The 13,080-nt window shown below is 39.0% G+C and overlaps 3 protein-coding genes across 4 annotated transcripts in view; all 3 read left to right on the forward strand.

The window, feature by feature from the left end:
- The window catches only part of LOC119657514 (mushroom body large-type Kenyon cell-specific protein 1), a 315,414-nt gene that overhangs the window by 48,008 nt on the left and 254,326 nt on the right, over nt 1-13,080 (forward strand). The gene's annotated exons all lie outside the window — the stretch shown is intronic.
- On the forward strand, nt 1,603-2,658 carry LOC119657068. The gene has a single exon (XM_038063822.1). The coding sequence runs from the start codon at nt 1,603-1,605 to the stop codon at nt 2,656-2,658; it is 1,056 nt and encodes a 351-aa protein (XP_037919750.1).
- LOC119657071 lies at nt 8,877-10,628 on the forward strand. Its single transcript, XM_038063827.1, has one exon. The coding sequence runs from the start codon at nt 8,877-8,879 to the stop codon at nt 10,626-10,628; it is 1,752 nt and encodes a 583-aa protein (XP_037919755.1).

A 13,080-nucleotide genomic window follows, 5' to 3' on the forward strand; every position in this document is an offset into this window, starting at 1 on the left:
TAAACTTAAGGGGGGTTTTACTCAATTTTCCCAAAAATATGGTAATCTACTATTATTAACTTAATTTGAACAGATATCGATATGGAGAGTGTTTTGAGGCCTAGGCACCATATAGGGGCAGCTTTGTGATTTTTTTCAGATTTTTCGGTTGAGTAGTTTCTGAGAATGGAAATCTCAAAACTAAGACCAGCTTCGAAAAGTACCAATCAAGACCTTTCATTTGATACCCCACATTTGGTGAAAAAAAATTTTACATCCCCTTTTTGCATGTATGGGCACCCCCCCCCCCCAAATCTCAACGTAGAAGGATATCACTGACTGCATGTATGGAGGTTCACAGTTCCCACCTTCCCACCAAATTTCGTGTCAATCGGTATAGCCGCTTCTGAGAAAAGTGCCTGTGACAGATAAGCAGACAGACAGACATTGAACCGATTTTAATAAGGTTTTGTTTTGCAAACAAGACCTTAAAAAATGCGAGCAAAATTTTTCTCTCTTTTGACAATTTTGGCAAATTTTTATATTATATTTAGGCCCCAATCAATGCAATTGCCATTAATATTTCTGAATATTTTTTCTAGAATTGAACTATTTATTCTATAAGAGCAAATATTAAGAAATAATCGAAGTTGAAGTAACAAATTCATTCTTCCACCTAACTTCATTCTGGGCGTAAAATAACTAGACATATGTACACAAATACCTGCGTACTATTGTACTTGGGAAGGTAATTACTACTTTTGGTTACTTGTGATATTGTAAATCATATTTACAAGTAAAGTAAGGGAAAAAATCGAATGGTATGTTTGACTAATGTAGGTCTGATAGTAAGCAATCAACGTGGATTCAGCACTGATTTCTGTATCAAGGATAGTTGCAGGACAACCCCAGTTTCAATAAAATTTTCAAAAGAATTGCATCAAAATGTTAGCAGCGAATCTCTTTCTGCTTCCTTTCTTTGGAAATTACTCCAGTTTACATCCCATCTTTAACATCACCAATCAATTCAAGGATCTGGCTGTGGTTTCAACACTGGACACAAAGTGCAAGGAAACTGCAGAATATATTCTTTCCAACATAGGACAACATGAATACACTGCAACAATGGTTTTCACCAGGAACTCCTCAGTCATCTTCAGGCAGATGTTATCGCTACCATTTTTGATTCTTGCAGTCCTTCCTGCTAACATTTTCAAAACTCTTAACATCCTGGAAGGAAACATAGACAGGTTTCAGGAAATCAAAATTATATTCGTTTTTGTTGAAGTGATGGGAATTCAAAGTGATCAACTTAATGACTTGTTTTCTTGGTGCTGGAAAATGGGGTCTTTCAGTGTGGCAGTAATGTTTTTGGAGTCATCAGGACAAATATATGGTTTAGACCCCTTTCCCCATCCAGAGATTGTTTCAGTCGCACCTGCAATGATTGGTGATCTATTATTTGTTGACAAGACAAAAGATTATAAAGGAGCAGTGTTGGGAAGAGCTCTGGTTGACGACTTTCCTCGTTCTTATAGGTACACTGACGACGACGAGAAGGTAAAAATTATCGGGTGTAATCCAATATTCGTTAGTGAGTTTATTCATCATATGAATGCAACAATGGTTGACATTTTGAATAAAGATGGTAGTCTACTAAATATATTTGAAGCTGAGAATTCAGTATCTGAAGGAAGGGCTGACATACCGACCTTGGTACGGAGTAGTATTTGTCGCGACAACATTATGTTCACTGTACCAATTATTCCTTCACAATACTCATTTCTCGTCCCTTTCAGTAAAAGTGTTCCACCCTCTGCTTATATTACATTACCGTTCAATCTGGATATTTGGGTACTGGTTTTAATTATTATTATATTCATATCATCCGCCGAGTATCTGCATAATCGGATCCTTGAAAATTCAAGCGATTTTGTGAGGGTGGTATACAATACGATGTTGGGAATAGCTTCTCAATCGATTCCACAGGAGCCGTTTACTTCCTGGCGATATAGATACATCCGGATACAACTCATTACAATCGGATTTATTTTGACGAACTTATACTTGGCATATTTGTCCAGTTTTCTGACCACTCAAGTGTATGAACCTCAACTCAAATCTTACAAGGACATAAGTGATCGAGGTCAGAAACTATTAGCAGTGAATTTTCACTACGAGTATTTTGAACAACGAAACCTCACTCCCGACTATCGCGACGAGATTGTCATACTCATAAACAAGGACACTTACCTTAATATTATTTTCACCATGAACGGAACTTATGGCATTGGTCTACCCGAGGAGGAAAAAGCTCTTATCAAATTTTATCAACGTAATTTGGAGCGACCAGTTTTCTTTGATCCTACATTGGAGTTTCCAGTACCCATTCCAGGAACTTTAATACGAAAAAATTCCACATTTCTGATACATCTAAATAATTTTATTTTGAATTTATGGGCCTCAGGCCTTCTGAACTATTGGAGGAAAACGCAAAGTTTGGAAACGATTCGTTGGAAATTCAGGACCACAATTGAAGCGGGAGGTGGGGCGAAAAAACTGGGTTTGGAACATATCGAATTGATTTTGAAATTTCTATTTTTTGGGCTAATGTTTGCTACTCTTTCCTTTCTAATGGAATTGCTGTTGGTATATATTCTAAAGAGGAAACAACGTTAATGTAACTGAATATATTTGAAATAAAGTGTTGTTTGCTATTTACTTTTATTGGTTATACCTCAGTTAGCTGAACCGTCATAATTTTACAAGTCTTCGGCGTCTATCTTGTTTGCGCGTGAAATCTTGGCCGATGAAGGTTATTTTGACAAGGAATACTGGTGAAAGCAAAATCTCAATTCTGGTTGTCAATTAGGTCCACATTCCCTAAAACAGTCTCTATCTAGTTTCAAGTGAGCATACAATATGGTGAATTTCGGCCGTTCAAGTTCACAGGCTCAGCTTCGGAATGTTATAAACCTTCGACGTCTATCTTGTTTGCAGGGCGCAATAAATACATATTTTGTTTTCACCAAAGTATTTAGTCTGGCCTTCAATTAGGTAGAAGTTTACATTCCATAAGGCAGTCCATATTCCCGAAGAAAAGAAGATGGGATGTCACCAAAATCGGAATGTTGCTGTCTTGAAATTGAGGGTATTTAAGATCAGCATCCAAGTTGACTATCTTCGAGACAGAGTTTTCAAATAAACTGAAAACTGGCGAATCCTGGCCGTTCTAGTTGGCCCACGACAAAGTAGAGTTACTTCGGTTACTTTTCGGTTTGCAGTTGCTTGTCATTTTCCATCCAATTTAGGAGTATGGATTGCATCCTTCGGTAGGGGCTCATCTGAAATTAGACAAATATGCTAATAAAACATAGACGAGATCATCAAGAAATTTGAATGAGAAATAAATGGCACGAATGTAATCAAATTTGTTTCGAGGCTGGATATTACTATTGTCGGAGAGAAATTGGCGACAGTTTGAATCCTTATCTAATATATCTTCCTCATTATCTATCGGATGATGTTATCTTTGTTTCGGTCCGCCTTTTGGTCGTTTATACATATCTTGACAAGTGAGTTCTCGTCAGCGTGAATTTCATTACCATACGAAGATGCCTCTCGCCCTGTTTTTCCCGATATCGATTGTGGATATCGTCATTTCGGGTGTGACCATGGTCTGTCGCGCCACTGGTCCAACACAACACCTTTGTCACCATTACCGCGAGACGGCGTTCATTGCCTTTTATAGCCAGACCGCACTCGAAACCACAGAAGGCAACTGAGCGGACAACACTGCAGTGAATTTTAGATTGGAGACATTCGTAGATGCATTGATCATAAAGAACACCAGTTGCTGAACACCACTTCGTCCAAATTGCGTTAATGAAATAACCAATGGAATATTAAAAAATAAATCATTTTTTTATATTTTTTTATATTTTTTTTTTTTGAACTTTGACTATTCAAAATCATTTTCTATATAAATTTCAATTTTTGTTTGGTCCACGTTACCGTTGGAAATTGAAGATCCTCAATTTCAATTTTTCAAAGGTTCAGCAACTTCTGTTTTTGCTTCCAAAATATTTACCTCATTTTGTTCCTCAAATGTTTCCAATGAATTAAGAGTAGTCTTGCTTACTCTGCTGCCTCCCACTAAGTTCGTCCAGGACAGAATTGATGTGGAGCAATTTAAAGCTTATACATTAAAAATGTTAAACCTGGCTCATCTGTTGCATTGTGAAGGCACTACTGCAATATTCCGAGGGACATAATACTTGATTCATTACAACCCTATATTCCACTAGTTGGGGTCTTCAACAATTATTGCATTTTGAAAGCACGACTATAGGTCCAATCATGTTTTCATAAGGCCGAGATCTCTTAACCACCCTCAAACCACGCAGCTCAATTAAATTTTCTTTAATACGGAGTTTACGGAATACAGCTATTCACACTTATTAGGAGAAGAGGGAGGGAATATACTGATCTCCAGGACAATTTTCAAACTTCTCTTTAAGTTGCGAAAGTGATATTATTTGGATCTTCAAGTGCTCTTTCTTAAACCCTATAAAAGAAGAAAAAAGAAGAATCGGTAGAGATATATTCTGGAAAAATCATATCCTGAAAAGAAATGTGTCATATGGTAGTTTAACAGGCTCTGTCATCAGCTAATTTTCTCCCCAGCTTATGGGTTCAATCTCTTCCATGGATGAGAACTGCTTCTGTCTTTACCTTCGCAAACCAGTACAGCGTTTAGCCCTTTGCAAAGCTGCTTGCTGTGTCTATAACTCGGCATCCCCAAGTAATTTTCCACCAACTAGTGCTCTGTCTTCAGCATAAGACGGGAATTACATCATTTTACATGTTGTCCCCAATGGTGGGTCTAGTACACCTGCAAAAGCAAAATTCATAGATTCCGTCATTTGTGCCGCATCAAAGCCTTCGTTCAAACAGGTGTCACCAAAGGCATCGAGATGATTGAAAATTAGAAATCAATTCACCAAATTTAGTGCTAGCATAAATTCAGTAGTTCTTTTTGAAGCGCAAAATAAAAGCTTATCAAGACCGTTTAATATGTGTCTGGCTGCCTCCCTGGTCATCTGTCCTTTTTTTTAAAGAAGAAGCCTATGAAAGACACTGGCCAAGATATGGTAGTTTGTGGGACTTTCACCCACCAGAAATTTTCCTCTTTCGTCTTTTCTTTCACCTGCCATACAGAATAGATAGACCTGATTTTCATATTTCTATGTTGACCACCTCGTTGCCATCATTTCTGAGGCGGTCCTGGAGGCTAAATACATCTTAAGGGCCTTCTGTCAGCCGAATACATTGCATGAAAGATGCAGTCTTACATAAAACATGCAGCGCTTTCCCCTAAACTAGGACTGCATACACAAAGATAGGAATCGCCATCCTGGCTATAAGTAGCCTTCAAGAAAACGATGGTCTCCATATGTTCGCCATTATTCATGCAAACGCTACGCTGGTGGATACTTTTCCGCGAGCACGTCTGTGCAGTTTAACGCGGTTTTTCAGAACCAGAAGATGAAATGTGTCATTCCACATCATGTTCCACAGGGATCAGTATGGAGCCCTGTGGCACAATCGCGGACATATCATTGGTGTCATACCATAGTCTCCATTGGCGCAAATAGCTAACGACAGTCGCCATCTGGGACTTTCATATACGTCCCAGCCGACAAAATTGATGCATTCTTGACGTCAATACGTCTACGCAATACGTGCTAGTACTACCCTTTTCTTGAAATGCATTTTCGGCCTAGCCGGTAACCGATTTAGTGGTATCAAAAGTTGATCTGGCTTTATGAAATCCCCGCTGTCGATCTAAAATGTCTCCTTGGCTATCATTATATATAAGCAATCTATTGCTGCTGCAATTTTCCTCATAACGTCTAGAAAGCATATGGTTTTACAGGAGTATATCTACTTGGAGGTTTGTCACCTTTACGTAGCAGTAACCGCTCCTGCACTTCCATGATGCGGTGTAGTCTGCAGACCCAGTTTTATTGTCATTTATTCTGCTACAGACCTCCATCAGCTCGTCTCTGATGACTGCAAGAATTGACGTCACATTCAGAAGTCGCGGATGTTAACAAGTGCCTGGATCATTTTCAACCAGAGGGAAGGGCATATCATTTATAGAAAGTGCGGCCTCCGAATCTTATCATCACGATTCTATGAACGCTCTCCAAGAGTTTACGTCTGCCTCCAAACAGAGCCGTTCAAAGTATTCTTTTTTGATCCCCTGGGTATTCAGAGATATTTTTACGGGCTTCTTGATAAGCATAGTTTTTCTCCTCCCTCCTGTCTTCCCTTTCTTAGCCGTTCGTATGTGTCGATGGCAAGTGGATCGAGGGATGGCCACTTCGCTATTCCAACGGGTAGGGTCCCAGAAAGCGCAATGTGCCTGACGCACATCACATCACATGCTTTGGCGATATGTTCCCTCGTATTGTACAATAATGCCTCTCTAAATGTTTACAAACCAACTCTTTGAATTTGGGCATGCAGCATGGGCATGGTTCCCTCCATCGCTCAAAATTGAACGCCTGGTAGTCGCGGTATGTCAAGTCCCCACATGTTACGCGCCCGCGTAAGTTTTACAAAGGTCAAATCCATAATTAAAACAGGCTCTCCTTTGGGACAGGTGGTTACATCACCTTCATTGTTCAGTACTATATCGAAGAAGGCAAGAACTTTTAATAAGCTGTGCTCCCTTCCAACAGTCTTTCTGCTCCTCCCCTTTCATCGGCAACAAGATAGTCCAGCAAGTGTTCAAATTTACATTATGGGGAGTTTGGTGAGGTGTAGCAGCTGTAGATGTGTACACCGCTTATATTTCTCCACACGAAGCCGCTAGCGGACTGACTCATGATATATTGTTAGGTTCAGGCTTTTGGGAGCCTACCGCGACATTCTCCACAACTGCGTTTATAGCTTGCTTACGGAAGGCATTAGTTTTCCAATGCTGAATATGAAACCCGCCTAGGTCTCTTAGGTTTGGGTCAGCATTGACTTTCTTGTACATTTTCGCTTATGACAGATTTCCGCTGCTGAATGTAACAATTAAGTCTGGGCAAATTTGCACCTTTGGTTTCTTCTTTGCTTCTTTGTACAGGACCTTAGTCCACCTACAATTTTAATTTCCCTTGGGTTTCACATTGCTAGTTGACGTTCATACTTGCAGCGCATGTCTTCACCATTCCAAGCTTTTAATTAGTTTTTTTGAAAGGTGAAAATGTTTTTTCCTCCTTAACGCCTGTAAATACTTGTTTCGTATTCTTTTGTTTGGTCGCAGTTCGATGGCCATTGTGATTTTGTCTGATTTGGACGCCTGTGACACTGTCGAAAACCAGCTTTCATTGAGACTTCTTGGCTTCTCTAATGGCTTTCACTATGTTCCTTACGGCTTGGTCTACGTTCTCCTCGTCCTTGATAAATATGCGCATTTCAGCTATATTTGCTCGTATCACCATGGAAGGCAGTTCATCCAGGTCAAGGCTCCGTTTTTAGGAGTGTTAGGATAACGAGTTTGGAATCTGTTGAACTGACCTTAATTCCTTGCCGTTTTTAGCATTGGTAGAGATCTTAAAAATGGATTCATTTCCTGGTCCTGGAGTAGCGTTTGAACAGATGCGATATATATTAGAATTACCTTCGTGGGCCAGCGATCTTCTTTTAGCTCATTAGTCGCGAAAGCCATAAGTTTTTCCACCCTGGGTCCTTTTAAGTTGAACATGAGACCTCTTTCTAAGTTTTACGTATTCTGCTGATATTTCCGCTAAGATATTTTTGAGGTCGGAGGTTCGAAATCTCATCTTTGCATCTTTGTTGGCAATTTTTCCTTTTGACATAAACACAGCAAACCTAATCGTTTCTCTTGCATTTCACCTCGTTTGCTAGCGTTTGCGCTCAGGACACCCTTGTTTGATGATTGAGAAAATCCACTCCCCATCCAGATGATATCGGAGTGGACAAATCCCGGGTCAGAAATAAGGCAACGTCTGATGTGTTAATACTGCCCCGGACGAAACCGTCTGTCATCCTTTCTAGGATACTCATTTTTGTCCTTCCGTTTGCACTTGTCGGTTTTCAATAAAATCCCTCCCCCCCCCTATTTTTTGTTTGTTCTTTTTCGTTAACTCTTGTATAGGCCGCAGGAAAAATCAGTGTGAATTATGTCGCTTGAAATACTGTTAGGTCAACAATAAACGAAAACTGATCAACTATTTGGGCTTCAAACTGAAAGTCTTGAGTCTTTTTTCTTTGTAGATTATTCTGATTGATCCTTTTAACTATCCGTTTACCTGCTCAAAGCATGCAGGAGTCCACATGACTTTTAACATTCGATGGAGTTCACGGGAAGTTTCTCCCGGTTGGGGCCATCCCCTAGTCCTAGAGTATCCTATACGGCAAACCTCGTTCAAACATGCGCTCAGTGTCATAATCACCTTCGTCCTTCTGTATTTTTGCGGTGGGAGTGCTGGGTAAGATGAAGCATCACCATCAGGAATACCTTTTCGAGCATTGAATTATTTATTCTGTAAACACACTTATCGAGAAACAATCAAAGTTTAAGTAATAATTTTATTTTTCGACCCAACAACATTCTAGGTGTAAAACAACAATGTAGACATGTGTACACGGGCACGTATCATTGCATTTGGAAGTAATTGTTGCTTTTGTTCAGTTTCTGTAATGTGTATCACATTTTCAAGTAAACAAAGGGCTAATGCAAAGAAATGACTGATGTAGGTTTGTTAAAACAATACTTTGATACTAAATAATTAGCGTGGATTGATGGATTACTTGTTTCAAACATAGTTGCAGGACAACCCCAGTTTCAATTTCATTTTCAAACCAAACGGATGAAAATGTTAGCAGTCAATCTTTTTCTGCCAGTTTTCTTGGGAAATTACTCCAGTTTACATCCGATCTTTAACATCACCTATCACTTCAAGGATTTGGCTATATTTTCAACATTTGACACAAAATGCCAGGAAACAACAGAATATATTCTTTCCAAGATAGAGCAACAGGAGCACACTGCAGCAATGGTTTTCACCAAGAACTCATCAGTCATCTTCAGACAGACGTTATCGTTACCATTTTTACTTCTTGCAGTTCTCCCTGTTGATATTTTCAAAACTCTTAACATCCTGGAAGGATCCTTAGAAAGATTTCAGGACATCAAAATTATATTCGTTTTTGTTGAAGTGTGGGGAAATCCAAGTGATAGACTGAATGATTTGTTTTCTTGGTGCTGGAAAACGGGGGCTTTCAGTGTGGCTGCAATGTTTTTGGAGTCATCAGGAAAAATATATAGTGTCAACCCTTTCCCGAATCCAGAGATTGTTTCGGTCTCACCATCAATGATTGGCGATCTACTTTTTGTTGACAAGACAAAAGATTATAAAGGAGCAGTTTTGAGAAGAGCCCTAGTTAATGATTTTCCTCGCTCGTATACCTACACCAACGATGAAGGGAAAGTAGTAATTGTTGGATACAACCCAACATTCGTCAGTGAGTTTATTCATCATATGAATGCAACAATGGTTGACATTTTGAATAAAGATGGTAGTCTGATGAATATATTTGAAGCTGAGAATTCCATATCTGAAGGAAGGGCTGACATAGCAACGTTAATACGCAATAGTATTTGCCGAGACAATATTATGTTCAGCTTACCAATTATGCGTTCACTATACTCATTTCTTGTCCCTTTCAGCAAAAGCGTTCCACCTTCTGCTTATATTACATTACCATTCCACCTGGACGTTTGGGTGCTTGTGCTAATTATTATTATATTCATATCATCTGCTGAGTATCTGCATAATCGGATCCTTCAAAGTTCAAACGATTTCGTGAGGGTATTGTACAACACGATGTTGGGAATAGCTTCTCAATCGATTCCACAGGATTCGTTCACTTCTTGGCGATATAGATATATTCGAATACAACTCATCACAGTCGGATTCATTTTGACAAACTTATACTTGGCACATTTGTCTAGTTTTATGACAACTCAGGTGTATGAACCTCAACTAAAATCCTATAAGGACATAAGGGATCGAGGTCAGAAACTATTAGCGGTGAATTACCACTTTCAGTACTATGAACAGCGGAACCTTACTCCAGATTATCATCATGAGATTGTCATAATTATAAACAGTGAAACCTACTTGGATATCATCTTCACCATGAATGGAACTTATGGGTTTGGATTACCAGAGGAGGAAAAGGAGCTCATTGAACTTTATCAACACAATTTAAAGCGACCAGTTTTCTATGATCCTTTATTGTATTTTCCTGTACCGATCGCTGGAACACTAGTTCGAAAGAATTCCACATTTCTGATACATCTGAATAATTACATACTGAATTTATGGGCTTCAGGCCTTTTAAATTATTGGAAAAAGGTAAACAGTTTGGAAACGATCCGTTTGAAATTCAAGACGAAGGTTGAAGTTACGGAAAGAACCGAGAAACTTAGCTTGAAACATATCGAGTTCATTTCGAAATTTCTTTGTTTTGGACTGACACTTGCTACTCTATGCTTTCTAATGGAATTGCTGGTTGTATATATGAAAAGGCAACTTAGATGTAACTTAACTGAATCGGAATAAAGTGTGGAATATACTTTTCTTAATATCATTTCAATTAACCGGGTGAAGTAAAAGTCACCGTTACTTTGACACGAATATCTTTGGACCAAATATTTATTTCTAATGAAGGAACATAATTTGTGGGTCAACAATTCACAAAAAAAGTATCATTTTTAAGGTTTTGTGGAAAACAAAAACTTCGTTTTACTGTCTATCTGTCTGTCACACGCACGTTTCTCCAAAACAGTTACACCGATTTTCAGGAAATTTGCTGGGCATATGGGAACTATGAAATCCCACGCATATAGTGACTGACATAAATTAAAGTGCAGTTTAAAAGGGGGCTCCCCATACTTGCAAAGGGGAGTTGTAAACTTTTTTTGCCGTATGTAGCCATGTGGGGTATCAAATGAAAGGTCCCGATCAATGCTCCCCGAAACTGATATCAGTTCTGACATAACTTGCAAAATGCGCGAGTATGGAACATAAAATGGATACATTTAAAGTAAGACCCAACCTAAAAATCTTGTACGAAATCTAAGCCTCATTCCGGTATCTGCTCAAATAAACTTACTAATGGTATAGTACCAACTTTTGAAAACTGACTGGAAAACCCCCTTAATTTCATCCTGGGAATACCAAATTTTGCAGTAGCATAGACAACTGTGTCGCGCATAGTACTGCCAAGTTTCATCGGCTATTACCATCAAATTTATAGCAATCCGAACTTATAAGTATCACGCGAATTTACTGCATCTTAAGCATTATAAATGACATCATAATTAACGAGAACAGTTGACATTCCAGTGAAATATTAAAGTTCCATTTATGAAGAATCAGCACTTCCCCAGCCCTTTTAAGATTTTCTGTACCTTATCAAAATCGATTCAATATCTGTCTGTCACATGCACTTTTCTCAAAAACCGCTGAATCGATCCGAAAGAGATTTAGTGGGCATATGGGAACCATAAAATCCCACGCATACCGTGAGTGATATTAATTTACGTAGAGTTCAAAGGGGGACTCTTCATACGTGCATGTAAAATTCACGTGGGGTATCAAATGAAAGGTCTGCATTAGTACTTTTCTATTCTGATATTGGTTTTGACATGAATTGTAAAGTGTGCGAGTAAGGAGTCAAAATGTGTACACTTAAAATGAGACAAGGACTCATTTTCGGAAATTATCCAAACAAACAAAACTTTATTAAAATCAATTCAATGCATGTGTATCTGTGTGTCCTTTTTTTTGGCCGGGAAAATCCATCATGGATACGCATCTGGAATCTAGGACACGCATGTCGGACTCTTGCCAACTAAAATCTCCCATATTTTCTCCACACTCTCCCCGTGGTACCACCGTTCTGGTATTGCTTCGCAGGGCTGTTCAGTTCTCAGCTGTACGCTAAACGAGCTGCTACCGCTTTGCGTGGCGGTCCGTCTGTCTATCATAGCTGATTTACTCGGAAACGGCTGAGAACCAATTGTCACGAAATTTGGTGAAAATATGTGGTATGTGTGTCCTTTTACATGTAGCGAGTGGCGGCATTTTCTGTTAAGTTTGGAGGGGGGCCCCATACATGCGAGGAGGGAGTGTACATTTTTTTCACAGAATGTGGTCATGTGAAGTAAATGAAAGGTCCCGAATAATACTTTGCCAAACTGGTCTTATTGGTCTTATTTCTGATATTGGGTACAATATAGGGGAGATACGGCTCAAAATGTGTACCTCAAAAACTGAAATAGGCCTCGTTCTCAAAGCCTATCCAACCGAAAAATCTGAGTGATGCATCTATATGAAGTCTAGGCCTCCCGTTCTGATATCTGCCCCCCGCTCCCATCCTTAAATTCATCCCAGAAATACAGCAGCATAGGCAATAATATAATACATAATTCTGAAATGTTTGAAAGCAATCCCGCTATCATTAAAAAAGTCATAGAAGTTCAAAATTTTGCATTTCAGGTACATTTCTGGCACCCTAAGACGTGCAAGATGTCATCATCATATAAAGTGGGATTATATGAACGGCGGGGTTCACGGGGTCATTTTAGTTTTCGTTTTTTGAAGGAGATAAAATAAATTTGCCTGAAAATTAAGTTGGTTTTGTTTTATTTATAAATTTTCGGTAATTTTCGATCATAGGGTATGCATTGCCTCTTTCTGCAACTTGAAGGTCAATTCAACTTATGAAAAGACTTACCAATCCCTTAGTTCTCTGAGCTGCCTCAAGTTTCGTGAGGTGTAGTTGCATCCTCACCAACCCTTGTCTGTAAGTTGAATGCCTCGCAGTAATTGATTACGTTCTTCTGTTCGTTCGCTGGTACTGTGGCTTGTGAATCGCAGCGGAAAGAGGACAGAGTCCGTTAATATTTCTGCATATTCCCATATGCCCCTGTATTCTTGAAATTTAGTTGTTGAAAATAAAGTCTTTTAATGGATGTATTTGAATGTCAGATTCTGTGAATATGTATGT

The sequence above is a fragment of the Hermetia illucens genome, chromosome 5 (genome assembly GCF_905115235.1).
Source record: "Hermetia illucens chromosome 5, iHerIll2.2.curated.20191125, whole genome shotgun sequence".
NCBI lineage: Eukaryota > Metazoa > Arthropoda > Insecta > Diptera > Stratiomyidae > Hermetia > Hermetia illucens.